The 20,177-nt window shown below is 48.1% G+C and overlaps 1 protein-coding gene across 1 annotated transcript in view; it reads left to right on the forward strand.

Annotated features, from left to right (window-relative positions):
• The window catches only part of LOC136993792 (scavenger receptor cysteine-rich domain-containing protein SCART1-like), a gene marked incomplete at its 3' end in the record, with an annotated part of 196,510 nt that overhangs the window by 108,063 nt on the left and 68,270 nt on the right, over window positions 1-20,177 (forward strand). The window contains exon 3 of the mRNA XM_067308739.1: window positions 6,536-6,544. Within this exon, the coding sequence (XP_067164840.1) occupies window positions 6,536-6,544 (9 nt within the window). The remainder of the gene's footprint in view (window positions 1-6,535; window positions 6,545-20,177) is intronic.

The following is a 20,177-nucleotide window of genomic DNA, read 5'->3' on the forward strand; positions in this document are numbered from 1 at the left end:
ACATTTAACTATATTTACATTTACATTTAACTATATTTTCATTTAACTATAGTTACATTTATGTCTAAAGGTGACCATAGGTAATAACACACTGGATGGGAAGCTGCACACGGTTTTACAGTGGAGTGAAATGGGTACTACAGACATGAAAAGCAGCATTTGCCAAAGTAATGTGACTTATATTTTTGACCAAATCGCCAGGCAGACTTACTGGTTAACGTCTCACTTGACTGAACAAATGATGTGTTATTTTTGCACCATTTAATACATCAGTAACACTTGGAGTAACCTTCCCTCAACTCAACAACTTTCACAAACAAAACACCAAGGTTACTCAACATCTGTCTAAAACGGGAACATGCTTAGAAGAAAGAAAAGGAACAATGATATATGATAATAATGAGCACATTCTGTTAGTAAAAGTGGAAAGCAGCCTTACTGAACATCACGAGTATGATATCTTTAAAGGTTTTTCCCCCCAAACTACCAGTGTATTGCAACTGATGTTACGTCCTATGCTCGTACTGTTAATGATCCCTGTATTGATCCCCACCTGTCCTTATGCCAGGGATCCAGCCCCAGGCTCGCAGTGGGATGCTGGCCTCCCCCCAGCCTGTTCCCCCCGTGCCCCTTCCCCCTCTTGGGGGCTGGAGGTGCCCCAGCCCAGGGCAGCTGGCCAGCACCGGGGCTGGGACAGGGCATGGAGGGGACAGGAGTGTGGAGGGCAGTGAGAGAAGGCAAGCAGGCCTGCTTGGGGCCCCACTGCTGGACTGGGGAGTTCTGAGGCCTCTGGGGCTGGCCGAGTTCTGGATGCTGCGTCAATGTCAGCTCCGTGCTGGGAACATCGGGGTTTCCTCCTTTTACAGAGGAGCAGCCTGCGGTGGAGGCCCCTCCATCCAGCACTTGTGAGCTGCATGTGGAGTGCTATGTCCAGTTGTGGCTCCCCCAGGCAAGAAGGATGGTGAGAGATGGGAGTGAGAGCAGCAGAGGCCAGAATGATGGTTTGGGCCTGGAGCCCATCAGGCATTAGGAGATGCTGAGAGACCTGGGTGTGTTGAGCCTGGAGAAGGGAAGGCTCAGGGGAGAGGTTGTTGCTGTTTATAGTGACCAAATGGGAGGATATCAAGAAATCAGAGCCAAGCTCTGCTAAAAGATGCCCAGTGGAAGGACAAGAGGCAACAGGCAGAAGCGGGAGCAGAGGGAATTCCACTTGAAAGAAGGAAAAACATTTTCTCCTTAAGGGATCAAACCAGTTCAGCCCGTCCCTGGCTCTCCCCACCTCCTCTGCCCTCTCCCCAGCCCAGCCTAGCAGAGCAGCCCAGGCTGGGGGTGGAACCACAGAAGCACCCACCACAGGGTGCTGCAGTGCTCTGGGCACTCACAGCACAGCCGCAGCCCCCCCGAAGGGCACAGCAGCTCCTGGGGGGCAGAGAGGGGTGTCACCCTGTCTCCACTGCTCTCTCGTCTGGGAGACCTTAACCCAGACTACATGCAGCCGCTCTGTGCCAGCCCCTCTCCCCAGGAGGGCACAAGAGTCCTGGCCGCAGAGCTCCTCAAGCAACTCCAGTTGCTCCAGCAGTGGAGCAGCCTGCCCTGAGTTGACACATATAGAAAGAAGCTTTCATTTATTTTTCCCCCCAAGCACACAATTGCTCCTTTACTCTTCTCCAGACATGAGATGAATTCAAACCTTTGAGTACAAACACGATTATCACAGACAGAATGCCCAAAGCACAAGAGCTGAGTAAAGAGAGGTGGGCAGCTTATTGCTGCTGAAATAGTACCAGCTGGATCAGTTTCTTCAGTGCCTCCTTGAGCTCCTTGTTCCTCATGCTGTAGATGAGGGGGTTCACTGCTGGAGGCACCACTGCATACAGGACAGCCACCACCAGATCGAGAGCTGGGGAGGAGATGGAGGGGGGCTTCAGGTAGGCAAAAAATGAGGTGCTTAAAAGCAAGGCGACCACGGCCAGGTGAGGGAGGCACATGGAAAAGGCTTTGTGCCTGCCCTGCTCAGAGGGCATCCTCAGCACGACTGTGAAGATCTGCACATAGGACAGCACAATGAAAATGAAACACCCGAAAGCTAAACAAATACTAACCACAAGAAGCCCAACTTCCCTGAGGTAGGAGTCTGAGCAGGAGAGCTTGAGGATCTGGGGAATTTCACAGAAGAACTGTTCCACGACATTGCCTTGGCAGAGTGGAATTGAAAATGTATTAGCAGTGTGCAGGGCACCATAGAGAAAACCAGTGGCCCAGGCAGCTGCTGCCATTTTGACACAAGCTCTGGTGTCCATGATGGTCCCATAGTGCAAGGGTCTGCAGATGGCAACAAAGCGGTCATAGGCCATGATGGTGAGAAGACAATACTCTGCTGAAAATAAGAAAAAGAGGAAAAAGACCTGGGCAGCACATCCTGAGTAGGAAATGGCCCTTGTGTCCCACAGGGAATTGGCCATGGATTTGGGGACAGTGGTGGAGATGGTGCCAAGGTCGAGGAGGGAGAGGTTGAGGAGGAAGCAGTACATGGGGGTGTGGAGGCGGTGGTCGCAGGCTACAGCTATGATGATGAGGCTGTTGGCCAGGAGGGCAGCCAGGTAGATGCCCAGGAAGAGTGAGAAGTGCAAGAGCTGCAGCTGTCGCGTGTTTGCAAATGCCAGGAGGAGGAACTCAGTGAGGGAGCTGCCGTTGGACATTTGGTCCTTTGTGGCACAGGAGACCTGTCCAAAGACGAAAAGAAAGTAAAAAGTTAGAGCGAGCTTCTCTGAGCAAATCCCTTTCCATTCCTCATAGTACCCCCCCACATTTCCTCTGTCCTTTACCTTCTTTCAGCTCCCTTTCCGGAGCTCTGGTCTGTGCTGGCTGAGTGGGCCATGCGCAGCAGGGGCCTCTGCCTGTGGCTCCAGAGGAGTTGGTTCTGCTTTGCCACAGGTGCAAATGGAGGTGTCAAACAGGCCCAGGGATTTGGTGGGATACCTGGGAACAGGCACTGTGAGTTGGTGGAGGGGACTTGGTCCAGTGCCCCAGTGGGAATATTCTCTATTCACCATAATGAGAGCTGAATACAGCACCCATGTCAGCTATCTCGGAAAGAGAAGACCCTTGTGAGGGATTCATCCCCCCCAACCTTGCCCTCTCAAACAGAGATGTCTGTATCTGAGTCAGTCACACCAGCTCCCACTCTAGCAAGGGTGAGAAACAGGCAAGTGAAGGCAGGGGGTGAGCTGACTTTTTCTAGACATCTTCATTCCAATGAGATAGACCATCTCCTCACATCAATTTACCATCTGTGCTCTCTCTCTAGGAACTGTAGTGGGAATGGCAAGTGACTGGTTCTGATGTACACATCCTGCTGCAAATTATGGCCACCCCTTGCGTGGAAGGGCTGTTCAACATTTTGATACCTATTATCTCCAGAAAATAATCTGCAGCAGAGGAGTCTGATTATATATGGATTTAGATTTTAGATGCCTCCATTACACTGTGGGACCCTTCTTTGACGGGGTAGAAATCTTTGGCATTTCAGTTGCTCTCAGCATGAGCACTTGTGCATCCCAAGAAGAAAAATGGGCTCACTGTGACTTTATACGGAGTCATGGGATCTGGTCTGTCAATGAGTCTTGTCCCTCAGTGCCCTGCACTTGCACCTCTCCCAGCTAAAGGACACTCACACTCACAAGTTCCTCTCAGAAAAAAAAAAAAGACTGAGGTGAGAGCAGAGGACTTCAGTTTTAAAGGGAAGATTTCCAAATTCTTCTCTCTCATCCCAGATGCGGAGAGAGTGATGAAGAGTGTGACAAGGTTTCTGACTCAGAGGATCAGACCAAGGACTCTCACAGAAATGCTACAGGAAAGTTGTGCTGTTCTGGAGGACAGCTTGCAGCTTGGCAGGACACCCCAGAGAAACTGTCAAGGGTTCTAAAGATGGGCTCTCCTTAGGAGGTAGACAGCTCATGAAGAGTCAGTTCTCTCTTTTAAGAGAGAGGCAGATCAAAAAGTCTGTGAGAAACCTCAGCAAGTCCCTTCCTCCCCACTTCAGCCTACAGACAGCACCAGCATCACCTTTATGGCCTCATCAGGGTTTTTCCGATCTGCTCCTTAGGACCTGCAAGCACAGAGATGCTCCTGGCCAGGGCCCTGGCCTAAGAGGTTTCTGTAGAGCAGAACTGAGCACACAGAGGGTGAGATGGGGTCTGTGAGCACTAACTGGGAAAAGACATTGGGACAGAGAAAATGCTCTTGTCAGGAACAACTCCAGGCAGCAGGGATGGGCAGGGAATGATAGAGAATTGCTAATGGATACATCATGGAAGGATAGATATGAGCAAGTCATGGTCAGTCATGCAACACCGAAGCCTTCCCCAGTGTGCTCAGGTCTGCCTTGCAGAAACCTCCCAGCAGCAGGGCACTTTCCAGGGGCATCCCTCTGTGTGCACATGAGAAGGGGCAGGTCCCTGAGGAGGCCACCATCAAAGGGGAATTTGGTGCTGTCTGTAGACTAAGGGGTTGGTGAAGGGTCTTCCAGAAGTTCCTAGCAGAACTCCTGATTGTAAATTAAAACTGTTAATGAGTCTCAGTCCCTTGTCAGGCCCTAAATGTGACAGCTCCATTTCCATTTTCCCCTTGCCAGGTGGAAGGAAACTTCAAGCACTATCTCAGGGAATTGCCTTTTCTTTCAGTAAACACCTGCCTTCACCTTCCTTTTGAAAAGTCCCATCAGAAATGTCCTGTGCATGAGCTAGAGCTGTGAGCAGCCCTGACCCATGCAGCACCCTCTCAACAGCAGAATGAACCTGCCTGGACGGGGGCTGATCCTTCCACCTAGAGTTTCTCCCCACAGTGCCATGAGGAGTTCCCCAGGCAGGCTGAGTGCTGACCCTCGCAAGTGGCAGAGTCACTGCCCTGGGCACACAGCACCCTGCGGTGCAGGGCACTGCTCAGAATTACAGCCCTGAGCAGACTTGTGTGCATGACCCAGCTTCACACCCCTGCAGTGTCCCTGGGAGAAGGTAGCAGCATGTCCTGTCCCTCTGACGGTGTGGCAGGGAATCTGTGCTCTAAAGAACCTCCTTTTCCTCTGCACTGGAGAAGCCAGGAGTGTGATCCTTAAAAAAAAAACAGTCATGGGATGGGATGGGTTTAGAAGATCCCTCCAGCATCACTCCCCAGCCAGAGACTTACCATGTAAAGGGCTGTTAAAGTTTCTTCCACAGTGAGCTGTCTGCTGTCCTCCCACTCCACACTGCCTTTCACGTCTCTCTGTCTTCTCTCATCTTGTCAGCAACAGCAGGCAGTGCCCAGAGCCCTGCTGCTCTTTGCAGAGGAGCTGCTCCTGGACACAGCTGTCTCTCAGCAGTGCTGCCAGGTTGCCATGAGCTCCCTCCGTCCCAGGAGCCTGGGCCTGTCAGGACCAGAGGCCCAGCTGCAAGCATGAATTTCTCTGTCCCTTGCACTCCTTCCTCCTGGGAAACGGTCACTGAAGTAGACAAAATAATCACTGATGGTCCCTCTCTAAACACTGAAGGGAGACTGATCCAGCATTGCAATTTTTTTCATCAGAGGATGGTTATCTGTGAAAAGTGGAAATGTCCCATTCTGGAAGCCCCTATTCCCATCTCTTAACTAGGCAGGACACCTAGAAAAGAAGAGGCAAGAAGAGAGCTGATTTACCCATGATTCAGGTATTGATTCAGATGAGTCAATCCAGGCATCTCATGCTGGTTTAGAAGCCCCTGAGCTGGAGTGAGGTTCAGCTCTCTCCTGTGAACGCCAGAAATATATGGGAGGTGGGATTCCCCTTGCCCAAGCTGAAGTGTGCATGACAGAGATGCCTGCAGGCAAGCTCCTTGTTTAAGCTCTCATTATAACCACTGGAGATGGAGGGTGGGAGCCAGTTGCCCACACACAAACACCTGGTGACATCTGCAGAGACAGAGGTAGTCCAAGACATGTGCCAGTGTCTGCTTGCTCTGATGGAGCAGGTGTGAGACCCACATCCTTCATCAGGTGAGGGCCAGGTGGGGAATTTCTTTGGCCATCTGAAATGACCCTCGATGCCTACTGCTACTACTAGAGCACCACTCACTGTCAAGCTGAGGATCAAGCAGATCCCTACAGTGCAGACAGCTAACGCAATTCAGTGCAGACCCTTGATTTAATGACATAAAAATCAGCCATAGGCAGGGCCATGTCAGATGCCTGGGGTTTCTTCCACAACCGCATGTTTCTAGCAGATACAGCATGGGACCTACAGGAAAACCATGTCTTTCTGGAGTGGTTACTGGGCAAGTGCCCCAGGGCCTCTCAGGTTTCCTACCTGTGCCCAAACAGCTGAATCCCACCTCTGCCATTAGGTAAAGTCCATCCCATCTACATCCAAGCAGCTGCATAAATGGGAGGTACATCACACCAAGGTCTCCACTCATGTCCCTGCACCCTTAAAAGCTTCCAGCTCTCCTCTCCCTGAACCTCTTCTCACTGCCAGATGAATAGGGACTGTGCTAATGATCTCCACAGGATGGCTGCATCACAGGCTGTCCAGGCCCAGGGCCTTCTTCACTGGCACCTTGTCCTTCCTGGAGATCGGTTCACCTCTGTCACAGGCCCCAAGGTGCTGCAGAGTCAGTTCAGGCAGCAAATCCCTTTCCTGCCATTTCTGCACAGCCCAGCTCTGTTTCTCCCTGGCGTCAGATGCTGCGGGGTTTGCTTTCTCAGTGGGAACCTTGTTTCACCATCACATTGCCACCTGCTATCTGCGCCAGCCTGTCTTTGCTCTGAAGTGGGGCCATTGCACACATGGCGTCCTTGGCTCTTGATAACAGGTTTCACCATGACAAATCTGTTCTCTGTGCCACAGCTGAGGTCTTGCAGCACAAATATACATAAGTGCATGCAGCCTGGGGCACAGACTGGAGCAGATGGAGATGCACAAGCTGTCACAGAATGGTCACATTGTAGGAACAACTGAGATGTTGTGGGACCGCTCATGTGACTCAAGCGCTGTGATTGTAGGATACAAGCTGTTCAGAAGAAACTGTCAAAGAAGATGAGGAGAGAGGATGCCCTTTGTGTGAAGGGGCAGTTTGGTTATATGGAGCTCTTCCAAGGGATGGAAAGGGGCTGGGTGAGAGCTTGTGAGTGAGCATCAGAGTGACATTGTGATGGGAGTTTCAGACAACCTGATCAGGGTGAGGAGGTGGACACGGTCTTCTTAAGCAACCTGATGAAGTCTGTGGATCGTAGGGCCTGGTTCTTATGGGAGGAGGGACTTTAATCTCCCTGACATTCACTGGAAGGGAAAACAGCAGGACACTGCAAGCAGTCCAGGAGGTTTCTGGAGGGTGTTGGGGATAGCTTCTAAGCACAGCTCTCTGATGAGCCAATAAGGGCAGTGCTCACCCGGATCTAGTACTTGCAGACAAGGAAGACCTGATCAGGGATGTGATCATCGGTGGAAACCTTGGCTGCAACGACTGTGAAATAGTGGAGTCCCAGACCGTGAGGGCGGTGAGGAAAGATAGTAGCAGGTACAGACTCTGGCCTTCAGAGAAACAGACTTTGATCTCTTCCGGGGACTGCTGGGAGATCCCATGGAATGCAGCTATGAAAGGCAATGGAACTTAGGAAAGCCAGCCAATCTATAAGGACAGCAGCCACCAAGCACAAGGACGGTTCATACCAATGCTCAGTAATACTAGTAAACATCTCAGGAGACCACCTTGACTAAACAGGGCACCATTGTCCAGGGAAGTAGGGATGGTGCTGGGGAAGCCAAAGCTCCCCTAGGATACACACATGCAGGGGATGCCAAGGGCCTGAAGAAGAGCTGCTAATGCTTCAATAACAGTGAAAGAATAGACAAAGAAAATGTGGTCTCACTGCTGAATGGGGCAGGGAATCTAGAAACAGCAAATGCAGGTAGGTCTGAGGAACTCAAGCCCTTCTTGACTTCCATCTTCACCAACAAGGTCTCCTGGGCTGCTGTGCCTAGATTCAGGACTCCAGAGGAGAAAAACAACCAGCTGTGGATGAGAGGGTTGAGTGAGGGATTACTTGCAAGAATTCAACCCCTACAAGTCTATGGGACTGGATGGGCTGCATCTTGTCATAGCAAGGCCACTCTCTGTCATCTTTGAAAGGTTTTGGAGATCAGGAGAGGTCCCACTGACCAGAAAAAAGAATATGTTGTGCCCATTTTCAAAAAAGGCCACAAGAACAACCCCAGGAGCTGCAAGCTGTTCAGTCTCACTTTGGTGAGGAGTGTGTCATGGAGCCAATCCTCTCGCATCACATTCCTGGGCCCATGAAGAAGGTGACCAGCGGAAAGTCATGGCATGAGGGTGATTGCACTCTAACATGTCTAAGGTCCTTTGCAGAGCCAGAAAAATCCAGAAGGACTGGAAGAGCCTTAAACATCCTAGGCACATATTTGTACGGCTGACTTTGTCACTAGGGGAGGCTGAGGGAGCTGAGTTTGTTCAGCCTGGAGAAGAAAAGGCTTTGGGGAGACCTAATAACAACCTACTCATAACTACCAGGGGGTCATCAAGAAGATGGAACCAGGCTCTTCACCATTGTGCATGATGCAAGGATGAGGCCCTACTGAGCGGTAGCTAAAACAAGAGACATTCAGGCTGGGGTTAAGAAAACACGTTTTACCAATCAAGACAGTCAAGCACTGGGGCCAGTTGCCCAGAGAGGTTGTGCCATCTCCATCCTCAGAGGTTTTCAAGACGTAAATGAATAAAGCCCTGAGTAACCTGGTCAGACTTGATAGCTGACTCTGCTGTGGGAAGGAGGTTGGGCTAGAGACCTCCTGAGGTCCCTGTCACGTCCCACCTCTGAAAAGGAGGGGCGGGGGGGAGAGTAACTCAGATTTGCAAATCTCCTTCAGTGTGGACTAAGGCGAGATAACGCTCGAGGTCCTTACATAAGCATCAACTTTAATGGAACAAATATCCTGCAAACATTGGCCCTGTCACAGCTATAGCTAAACCAAAGTAGGCTTTGCATTACTTAGAGAAGAGAAGAAGAGCGAAAGAGAGAAAGAAAAAAAGAGATAGGGAGATCAGCAGTCCTGGGTCCAGGATCGGACATGCCAACAGGGGTGTTCAGTGTAAAGCGCCCACCCTGTGCTTGTGCATGCCCCCAGTTATTGACCCAGTTCCTGGGCTTCCAGAACCTTCCCTTGCCCTGGTTCCAGGAGTGGCTGAGACACCAGTCAGTCAAGAGATGTGACACCAGGCCCCTCCCCGTGACTTTCTGGGGCTTTCTTCCGTTTCAGGAACCTTTTTTTCAGGGCATTATTCGGGCTCACAGCACAGCCATTTGGGTCTCATCCCTTACAGTCCCTTCCAGCCTGAATGATTCTGCATTCCTTTGATCCCAGGTCTTCTCTTGCTGATCTTAGGGAAAACATTCAGCTTACCCATGACCATGGAGTAAGCCAGACAGAAGTATTATCCGATCAAGTGCATGTTTCTTGTCCTGCTCCAGTCAGAGGAGTTCAGATGAGGGCTGCTTGGCAGGTACCCCCAAATATAGACCTGATTTTTCTTTTGCTTCACCTTTTATTCCTTTTTCCCTCTTTTCTACCTTCTAAGGTCTTCTCTTTTACCATCCTGATCCCATCCCATACAACCAGCCAGCCCTGTGTGTGCTTTCTCCATTGGCCCTGGTTTTGCATGTTTTCTACCCTCATTTGGGTAGAGGGTATCTTTTCTGAGATGCTTGCCATGCTAATTTCTACCTTTGCTAGCAACTCCATTGAACTAGTATCTCCTTTTACTGTGTGCAGTGTCCTGCAGTTCCTCATACTGTCATCCTGTCAGAGGCACTGCAAGACAGGATGAACCATCTCCATGTCCACACACACATTAAGAGCTGACACAAGGGAGTTTTGGTCCAGAGGGGCCTTGAAAGACTTGGGGATTTGGCTAACAGAAACCTCATGACATTGTACAAGGAGAAGTGGCAGGTCCTGCATCTGAGGGTAGAATAGCCTGTGCATCAGGACAGGCTGGGACCTGACTGGTAGAGGAGTGACCCTGAGGAGAAGGGCCTGGACCTTATGAGGGATGCCATATGAGCCAGTGGTGCGTGCTCACCACAAATCAGGCCAGCTTCATATGGGGCTGCATTAGGAAGTGAGTGGCCACCCAGACGAGGTGAATTAATATCCCCCTCGACTCAGCACTGGTGTGGCCACATCTGGAATAGTGTGTCCCAGTGTGGGATGGCCAATGCGGAGAAATGGGGAGGAACTGGAGAGAGTGCAGAGGAGGTCTGCCAAGATGGGGTTAGGGGCCTAAAGCACATGGCCTATATGGAGAAGCTGAGGGACCTGCACTTCTTTAGCCTGGTGAAGTGGAGACTAAGGGTGGTAGTGTAGTAGCCTGTGACTGCTCGAAAGGTGGTTCCAGAGATGATGGAGCTTTTCTTGGCAGTGGGAAACAGCATGAGAAGGGGAAAGAGGCACAAACTGCAGCTTGACAGGTTCCGACTGGACTTCGGGAAAAGAAAATGTCACTTGAAGGGTAGTGCCATGGTGCTACAGATCACCCAGAGGGAGTCTGTGATCAGGCCCTGGCTTTTCATTTCAAGGAAGGGTGGAGAGACATCAGTAAAAGTGGGGAGATGCCAGGGTGAGATCAAGGTGGGGAAGCAGGCTGGGTGTCTATAGTCTGCAGGGAAACAGGCAGAGGATTAGGACAACGCAGGACAGACTGTGGTGGAGACAACAAAGGGCACTGCCAAGGCTGAAAGCCTCCAAAGGTCCTTTTCCCCCGGCTATGGATGTTGTCTCTACCACCAAGGCCTAGGAGAAGATACTGTTTCCGTAAAGCATGGTGGCCTCAATGCCTCCTCATCCCCGGGGAGTCCAGGAGGTGCCGTATTGTTGTCCTGCACTTGGCACTGCACACCCCCACTCTCACACTGCCCCCAGGAAGAGCCCTGAGCAAAGTGTGAGGGAAAGGATCACCCTACCCAGGGGTGGGCTGACAGTGGCCTGGCCATTCTGCTTGATAAAACACATCAAGGCTTACTTGGCATCAGAGCCACCTGCACATTGCCTTTGCCTACCTGCAGTCAGGCCTCCAACTTTCTGCTCTCATCAGCCCCTGGGGAGCCTTCTTTGGTAACAGCCCTCAGTGGGACCCATTAACACTCCAAGAAACTTTGGCATTTACTTCTGACTTTAACTTCTTGAGAAGTTTGTTCAATCTCCTCTCAGCATCTGTGGTTCATGGGCTCAACATCAAATATACCAGAGGTACCATTAAAATGCAGAAAGCCCTAACAAGGCATGTCACTCCCCATAATTTTCTTCAGTTCTTCAGTTCTTGTGTGGTTAATTGGAGAGGATTCAGGAGGGTATTTACAAGAGCAAGATTTCAATGAACACCTGAAAAAGAAAGAATTTCTGCTTTTTAAGCTTGCTTTATTTTTCAGCTTACAGAATAAGTGATATCCACACTCTCCAATTCATACTGACCCAGAGGGTCTCTACCATAATGAAGTCTGAACATGCAGGAAAAGCAGTATTTTCGATATGACACCTTTATGGCCAACTTTCCTCCTCACCTCCCCAACCCTGCCATTTCTCTCATCAGCCACTGGGGACTTACATCATTCCTGTTAAAACTTAACCTTTTTCCACTCAAGTCTGTAGCTGAATGTTACAGCTCCTACACACCAATTCCCACCTGCTTTCCTTGGACAACTACTTGCAGACACAGGAGGATTTTTTTTAATTGCAAACAAGCAAAAATAAAATATGATACAGTTTAATAAAAAGTCAAATACACTCCTCAACTGTATGTTAAGTCCAAGCTATCTCCAGTGAGGGCCACTTTCCACAAGGAATAACCATCGCTGAAGTGTTTTTGGACAGATAGATAGAAACAGAACTAAAGGAGTTGGCTAAAGAGACAATGAGACTCCTGAAAGACGAGGCAAGCTTCAGACTCCCTGAAGCTCAGAGCAGCAACTGGAGAGTTGAGAGGCATCTGATGGATAAAGAGTAAGATATGTCCAGTTCTTCTGATGCAAAGATGCCTTTAGAAATGATCAATTTAATCAGGACATGTGAAAATATGTGAGAGAGTACTGAGATTACATCCACAGCATAATAGACAGAGCAGTAGTAACACTGGTTCAGGGGCAGATCAATATTTCTTCTGAGATTCACACCCTGCCTGAACATTTCCATGATTTTATCATGGGAAAAGTGGACTTTAAAAGTAGTCATTCATTTTAGCTGGTGAAAGTATGTTCATATTTTTTAAATGTTGAAAACTCTTCTTCACCTTTTCAGTCAGAGCTCTGTTCTAACCACAAGCATCCAGTGGCACTTGGGGAGGTCCTGGTGTATCTGAGGTACCTGCCTGGGCCTGGCAGCTCTCACAGGGGACCTGCGGGAGACCAGAACCCCTCGGAGCTGCAGATGGAGGCTGGGCAGAGGGGACCAGGACACCTACAATGGCACCAGCTGTCGGTGACTCTGTCATTGCATTCCACCCCAGTTCTGGAAATTACTTTCCTTTCCAAAAAAAAAAAAAAAGACCAGGATATTAAGAAAAAAGACAACAAAGCAAAGAAAGACAATAAGAACACAAATATTTAAAAGCTGGAAAGTGTAACAAAACATTTCTCCGCTTTAGATCATTTTCTTAATTTCTCTCTTCTTTCATTTTTTATTGACATTTTCTAAATATCTCCGATATTATCAGGCCTGCACCACTAAAAAAGATATTTCCGTGTCTCACACAGAGTCCAGTGGCCCAAAACCACTCATGGCCCAGGGCTGTCCATGCCACTCCTCACCTTCTGTACAGAGCGAGTGGCACTCACCAGAGACAGGAGTGACCACAAAACCCACATCCGAGCCCTGTGCCTGTTGGTGGCCTGCCAGGTTCTCAGGCAGATAGGACTTTACAACCCCTTACTGCAGACAGGAGTCAAGTGCTGACCTATCAGCTTCACCCATAGAAGTGACCTCACAGCCACTTTCCCACCTATGTGCCTGCTCCTGGTCCATCACCTGCAGAGACAGAAGGGACCTCACTTTCACCTTTATGGTCATGGGTCTCCTACTCTCCTATGAGCTCCTGAGAAACAACTAATCTCATAAAAATGTCCCCAGCCATCAGCTTCCTGGTGGCCTATCAGCTGATCAGACACAACTGACCTCATAATCACCCACCAAGCCAATGGGCCTGCTGCTGGTCTTTCACCTGCCCTTATGGAAATGACCTCAGCATGGTCTTGGCTTACATCCAGTCAGGTATTCATGCAGCAATGACCTCACAATTGTCACCTGAGCCATGGGCCTGCTGCTGACCTATCAGAGGCTAAGACAGAGGTGACCTCACAGTCACCATCCAAGCCACATAACTGTTTCTGACCCATCAGTTACTCAGTTCTGAATGACCTCACAATCAACATCCTAGCCCTGTGCTGCTTGGTGGCCTATCAGGTCCTCAGGCAGAAGTGACCTCACAAACAATTGCCCCAGGCATTAGTCAAGTGCTGGCACATCAGCTGCTCAGATAGAGGTGACCTTACAATCATCTACCAAGCCCACATGGCTGCTGATGGCCTTTCAGCTTCTCTGATGGATAAGGTTTGTGTTCTTGTTTGGGAGGTCACTTCTGACTGAGCCTCTGATAGGCTAGCAGCAGGCTTATGGCTGGGGCATGGGCATGTGAAGTCACTCCTGCCTTAGCAGTTGATAGACCAGCAGCAGGCACATGGCTTGGATGATGATGGTAAGGTTAGTTGTATGTGATCAGCTGAAAGCAGGGGTTTAATTGGCATCCTGGCAGGAGATCCTGGCAAGAATTGCAGAACCTGCAGGCCTCCAGCAACCTAGTGACACCTTGCAAAATGTGCTCAGCTGAGATGGACACCTGAACTGTCAGGCTAGAAATGACTCCCTTGGGGAAGAGAGGAGCATGTGGAAAGGTGAGGAACATAACACTTAGGGGGGGTTGCAGAGTTATTTGCATAAAGCCACCTCAACTTTGCAAGCTGATTCTTAACTATGACCTTTCAAGTATTTCCTGCCGACTTGCAGAAATGTGCTTGAGCATCGGGCAACAATTTTCAGGGTCCAAAAGCAATGCTGTGATTTTCTTAGCTTTCAGCACAAAAAATAAGCTCTGAGCCCTTGAAACATCACTCACTGTTGTATGTGCATCTGGGAAAACTTGTTGTAAGAGGCCAGTTCTTTTCTGAAGAAATACTTTGTCTTTGGAAGTTTTCCTTATTTGCCCATTTTGAAAGGTAATGACTGTAGCACTGCTGCTCAAAAGAGTACCTCTGAGTGCTCCGTCATGGCAAGACCATTTCCTTGTTCACTATGCCAGAGAAAAAAGTCCCACCATGTCAAAACTGCTCTCTGCCGCCTCCTCCTGGAAGTCAGCCCTGGATGTCTTGTTTCAGGGCCTGGGGCAGTGCATGGCGTGCAGGTTGCAGCAGAGATCTGCAAGGCAGTGAGCCCTTTGGCAGGGAGAGCTCAGGACCCCGCCCTCCCTCCTTCCCCCTTATTTCAGTGGATTGGGGGGGGTTACTTGGATGGTTAATTAAGAGCAAAGAGTTTCTAAGATACTGCCATATTAGAAGAAAAGAGTGTCTGCACCAATTACATTTATTGGTAGTACCCCCCCCAATAAGACTTTATTAACAGGAGATAGAGGCAACTACTATGCCTTTACTCTAAGAAAACTTGAGATTTAAAGGTCTCAGAAGTGTTATCTTCAAGAAACTCCTCCAGTGAACCCTTTCTGAAAGATGACCTCTTATAATCCAAATATTCTAAGCTGCATATTTATATGTATTTCACAAGAGATCTGGGCTATCTTATGTCTTTGGTTAAACATGGGACAGGAAAGCCCAAATCAAATAAGAGAGGGAAATCATGGAGAATATATATATTAAAAAAAAAAAAAAGACAAAGTATTCTGTAAACATTTAAATTTATTTTACTTTTCTTTGTATTTCCCAGCACCTGTGAATTACCTTTGATATTAGCTTCCATGGGTTTTCTTTCTCAGATAGCCTATATTTCAACTGCAGAAGATGGTGCTTCTGAGTCCTTGGTTTTATGCTTTCCAATTTTAGTTGTATAAAGAAGTTACCATCAAACAAAAATGCATGGTTTTTTGCTTTTTTACACTGTCATTTTAAAAGTAGTACAGACCTACATTAACTTTGGATCAGTATACCTGTTATTGAAAATTAAGCTCACCAGCCACCGTAACAGAGTCCGACCCTAGGTTCCCGCAGAAGTCTGAAGTCAGATCAGAACAAAATAAATTTTAATTACACGCGTGCAATAATTACAGCTCGAGCTGGGTGCCTCCAGAGAGGGACCCTAAACAAAGAAATTCCTGGGCTATTATACCCTTACAATCTAAGTTCCCCACCCCTTATGCAATAGTTTGGACCAATAGTAATATTTAGATCTGGGGTCTTCCCCTTCTTCATTGCGCTCCTTCATTGTCTCTAGCAGGCTGCTTCTTATCCTATTTTCAAGGTTGCAGCTTCTGCTCTTGGTTGTAACTTCTTTATCTTTCCAGCTTGAACCAGCGCTGGGGCCCTCTTTCACATAACTAGGTAATATCTAGGAGAGAGTTCACAGCTTGCAGCCTAAGGCTTCAGCAAATTTAGCTACTAATGCTAAGCAAGTTATGCTAAGCAATCAACTCTAGACAGCTTCAGTCCAATATTCTCTAACAGTCTTCCCTTTGTTTTTATTAAGCATCCCTGCTGATATGTTAAGCAGAGTTCTCCAAGCCTTTCGAGGCGTACTATCACTCTCCATAATCTTATGTGCAATATGATTGTAAGCAATAGGCATAGCACGGTTAAACTTAACACAACTACTACTGGGTGCAACACGTGATTATAGAACCCTGTTGTGGTTGGTGACCATCCCAGAAGAGTCTCTCACCAATGATATTCTCCATCCTTCTTCACTCTTTCCAAGATGTGGTGTATCTCTTCTGCATCATGATGAACAGTGATTAGAGTTTTTTGTCCATTGTTTTGGATGCGTTTTAACAGTTGACACAGGTCATCATGTTGTAGTAGTTTCTTCACCAATGTAAGATTCATTCCGATGCGGGTAGGCAATAAATCTTGACTTAAGGTATAATTAGATTGTAATAATTGATAAGACTGTCACACTATGAAAGTTCGATAGTAACAACTGAGACAGTAACATAATAAAAAATTATGTTTATTTCCTCACGCAAATTCTTGGATTAGTAACATCCATTAAAATAATGCGATTACTAATTTAGAAAGGATAACCCAAAACTGTTGATTACTGCGCTATTAATTGGAAGCACTGCTTATCCCTACTTGAAAGCTTTCCTGTTCACTCTCTTAGTGAGAGGACCCTTAACCTCGAGGAGTTACCTTAACCCAGCGTCCCAGGAGAAGGGGGGGGGGAATACTCACAGTCCAGCCGGAGAAGACGATCAGGTCACGTTCCCGTCCCTGCTCAAATTCTCTTAGCTTCCAAGTCTCTTTTTATACGGCTGGGGCTCTGGGCAGACACTGCTTTTGCTGATTTTTGTGAGTTTCACAGTCACAGGACTGTTTGTTTGTCTGTTTGGAAGGACCCTGCTACCAAGGCGAGACCACAATACCTCCGTATTGTTTCTTCCCTCCCTGGGGGTTCATGCAGATTCCAGGTGGCAGACTTCTTCAGTCTTGTTAATTCTTCCATCCCGCACCCTTGCGCATTTCAATCCTTGCGCATATCGGTTGGTAGATGACTTTAGTCCTGTTAACTCCTCTGTTCAACAGCTTTGCGCCCATCAGTTCTTGTGCATATCAATTGCCAAACTTCAGTCCTGTTAACTCTTCACTCACCCGTCAGGCTCAGTGCCTGATAGGCCAGTGCTGGTCCTGTGGGTGCAGTTTGTGGTTGTGAGGTCACTTGTGGCTCAGTGCCTGATAGGCCAGTGCTAGGCACATGGCTGCTGTTTGTGGTTGTGAGGTCACTTGTGGCTCAGTGCCTGATAGGCAAGTGGTGGTCCTGTGGGTGCTGTTTTTACTTGTCAGGTTACTTCCACCTCAGCACCACATACTGCCACGTTAGGCACATAGCTCCTCTTTGTCGTTGTGAGGTCATTATGCCCCTGTACCTTATAGGGCAGCAGGAAGCACATGGTTTTGATGCAGATTCTCAGTACATGGCTGAGAGCATAAGAAGGAACTTATTGCCAGCAATAATACTTAAAAACTTAGAAATAAAACTCCTTTTTGTCATCACCAGTACCCGAGAGCAAACAAAACGGAACAGATTATCTTATTTGTTTGGCACCCCAGATAGAACACAGCGAGGTTCCCATGTGGTGAGCACTGGCACTGGTCTTGCATGCCTACGTTTATTGGCCGTGGGCTCCTGGAGATCTACTTCAATGGGCACAGCAAATGGCCCGGGTGTGGGAGGACCCGGAAAAGGCAGCCCCACTGTTTTGTACAAGAGTAGAGGGACATCCCATTTGTTAGGGGGATGTTCAAGTATTGTTTCAACAGATATTTCAGCCAGGGGATAGAGAATGGATATTGAAAGAAGGACAGGGAATTGGCAGACTGAGATGATAACCAACAGCCTTGACCACGAGCAGATCTGAATTAGGATTATAATAATACAAATGATTGGGCAGCATGTGAAATGGCATGCCAAAATCTGGTTTTAGCTCTAAGAACTGCCGGGCAAATGGGGGTTATCTCAGAAAAGGTACTAGTGTTAGCAAAAGTCTGAGGAACACTCGATTTTTGGACTAGTTTGCTTGCGGCAAATTATGCTCTTATGCTATGGAGGGATGTCTGTGGAAAATGTTAATGAAAGGCTGGCAGTGAGCGTATTGGTCCAGCAAGCGGCACCAGCTATCCATGAGTATTTCAGAAACCATGCTCCAGGGTGGCAGGGAGAGAATTTACAGAAGATTCACTGTATTACAGCAGCTGGACCTTTACTAGAAACATTTGAGAGCTGTGACAGTATGAGCAGACATGTTACATGGTTGAGGGCTCATCTGTCACACAAGAGGAAGATCTCCATTTGGGTTATCTGAAGGTTGCCTCTCTGGTCATCTACCAATAATGTCTAGTCAGTGCCCACATGTACCAACAGCATGTGCTAATGTGCTTGAGGCACCACGTACAGGCAATGGCTTGTGATGTTCCCGAGCAAGAAACCTGGTCCGAAGGAGCCTCTGGAAATGAGGCAGCAGCCTGTGAGCTGGGGAGCTCTTCAGACAGCTTGAAGGCTGCTCACCTCTGACAAAATGACCTTTGAAATTATGATTCATGACCAGGCGAACAGGACAGTGCCTGCCCTCACCTTTCCTGCCTTGTGCTCCAGACTGACTTGGGCACAAGCCCATCCTGAGCTGCAAACTCAGCAGTCCCGGGGGTGCAGCAGTGCAGCCAGGCTCATCCACCTTGCTGAAGGGCTCGGCTTCTTTTCTCAAGCACGCCCCACACAAACCAAGCTGTGAGGCTCCTTAGGAGTGACTTACATCTCAGTAGCTCTGAAGTCAGGCAGAGGTTAAGGTCTATTTCTGTCTGTGTAGCTACGGCTGTAATGTAAGCGGAGCAGAAATTACACCCTAAGTCATCGGTTTGTCTTGGTAGGTGTGTTCTGACACTTTGTCTCGATGTACTATCCATCTGGTTGATACAGTTTTCATCAGTTTACATTTTACATCCTGTTTACATGTTTTTGTTTACATGTGTTTGTTTGCATAGATACATAGTTATTAGTTACATAGCAGCCTATTCTACATGGCTCAATATTCTCATACAAACTTCCTTTTCACAGCACACAGGCAGGCCAGAGGACAACACCAACTCTCATTTATGTTCCACATGTCCACGTAAGGTGGGAGGCTTTTGGAGTCTCCTGGGAAGCTCCATTTACAACATTACTACAGAACAGTCCAGCATATGCACAAGTTTTGTTGCTTGCAAATTCAGATGGATGGATAGGTATTGTTTTGAGTTTCCTTTTCCAGTTTCAAGGGCACTTAAGTGAAGATGAAGCACCTGAATGCTGTGCTTTCCCAAGCAACTGGATACTGTTATCACGAGGGCACCCTACCTGAACCTATTAACATTTGCTTAGCCGGAAAACAATACAGAAAACTTTTTTCTGAAGTGTTTTCGGAGTCAAGATTCACTCGGACCCAGCCTTCCCCACGTTCTCACACACACAGGCTTGACAGATCTGTAAGTTTGCCTAGGGGAATCATTGCGGTGACTTTGAGATGGCTGTTTATATCCTGCGCCCAGTGTATGCAATGAGTGCAATGTAAAAGGCAATCAAGATGGGTTCACTAAAAGCATACCTTCCCACAGTCTGACACTGCAAAGTAGAGTTGTTACATTGTTCAGCAGAGAAATCAGTTGAGCACTTCAACGCCTTAACTACAGTGTCAGCTCTTGCTTCACAAAGGCCAAAGCTTGAAAAATTACGAAGCTCAATCCCATCTTGTGTTTCAGCGACTTTAGGAAGACAACAACTACCTCCATTTCCATCAGCAGACTTCAGGAGGAGTACAGCCTTCACTTTCCAGGCTTCTGAGAGCAGGACTTAAAGGAAGGCGTTTAAAAGATGAAACAGGTTACTCTCCAGCTGGTGATGTCTTCCTGAACATGGAAACACAAACCCTAACTGGATGTGTTTACCATCAAAGGCTTTGCAAGTGCTTAACTTGGATACTGTTGGTAAATTCCTTCTAAAATTGAATACTGAAATTCCAGCACGTCAAGAGTTTCTGGCAGCAAAGCAGGTCCCTTTTCTCACAGAAGGCTCCAGTAGTTCAGGGCTAAGCCCCCAGGTCAGGGGTCAGTGCTGGCCCTGGAAACAGTCCTCCATTTCCTCAGGCTGGGGGAAGCCATGTCGCTCTCTGATGTCCAGTAGCCAAGGTGCAAAGGTTCCACCTTATCTTTCTAAAGAGGATGAGAAGAAAATGGATTTAGGATATAACAATTAACATAGGCCTCCTCAAAGATTTCAAAGCCCTTCAGCCCAAGTAGCAGTACCTCAGACATCATTGACATCTTTGAGGCTCTACCTGAAGCCTTTCTTGCACTTCCTTCAAATGACATCATCAAATATCACGACTCATGCTGTCCTGCTATCTAAAGCC

Source organism: Apteryx mantelli, chromosome 20, assembly GCF_036417845.1.
Source record: "Apteryx mantelli isolate bAptMan1 chromosome 20, bAptMan1.hap1, whole genome shotgun sequence".
NCBI lineage: Eukaryota > Metazoa > Chordata > Aves > Apterygiformes > Apterygidae > Apteryx > Apteryx mantelli.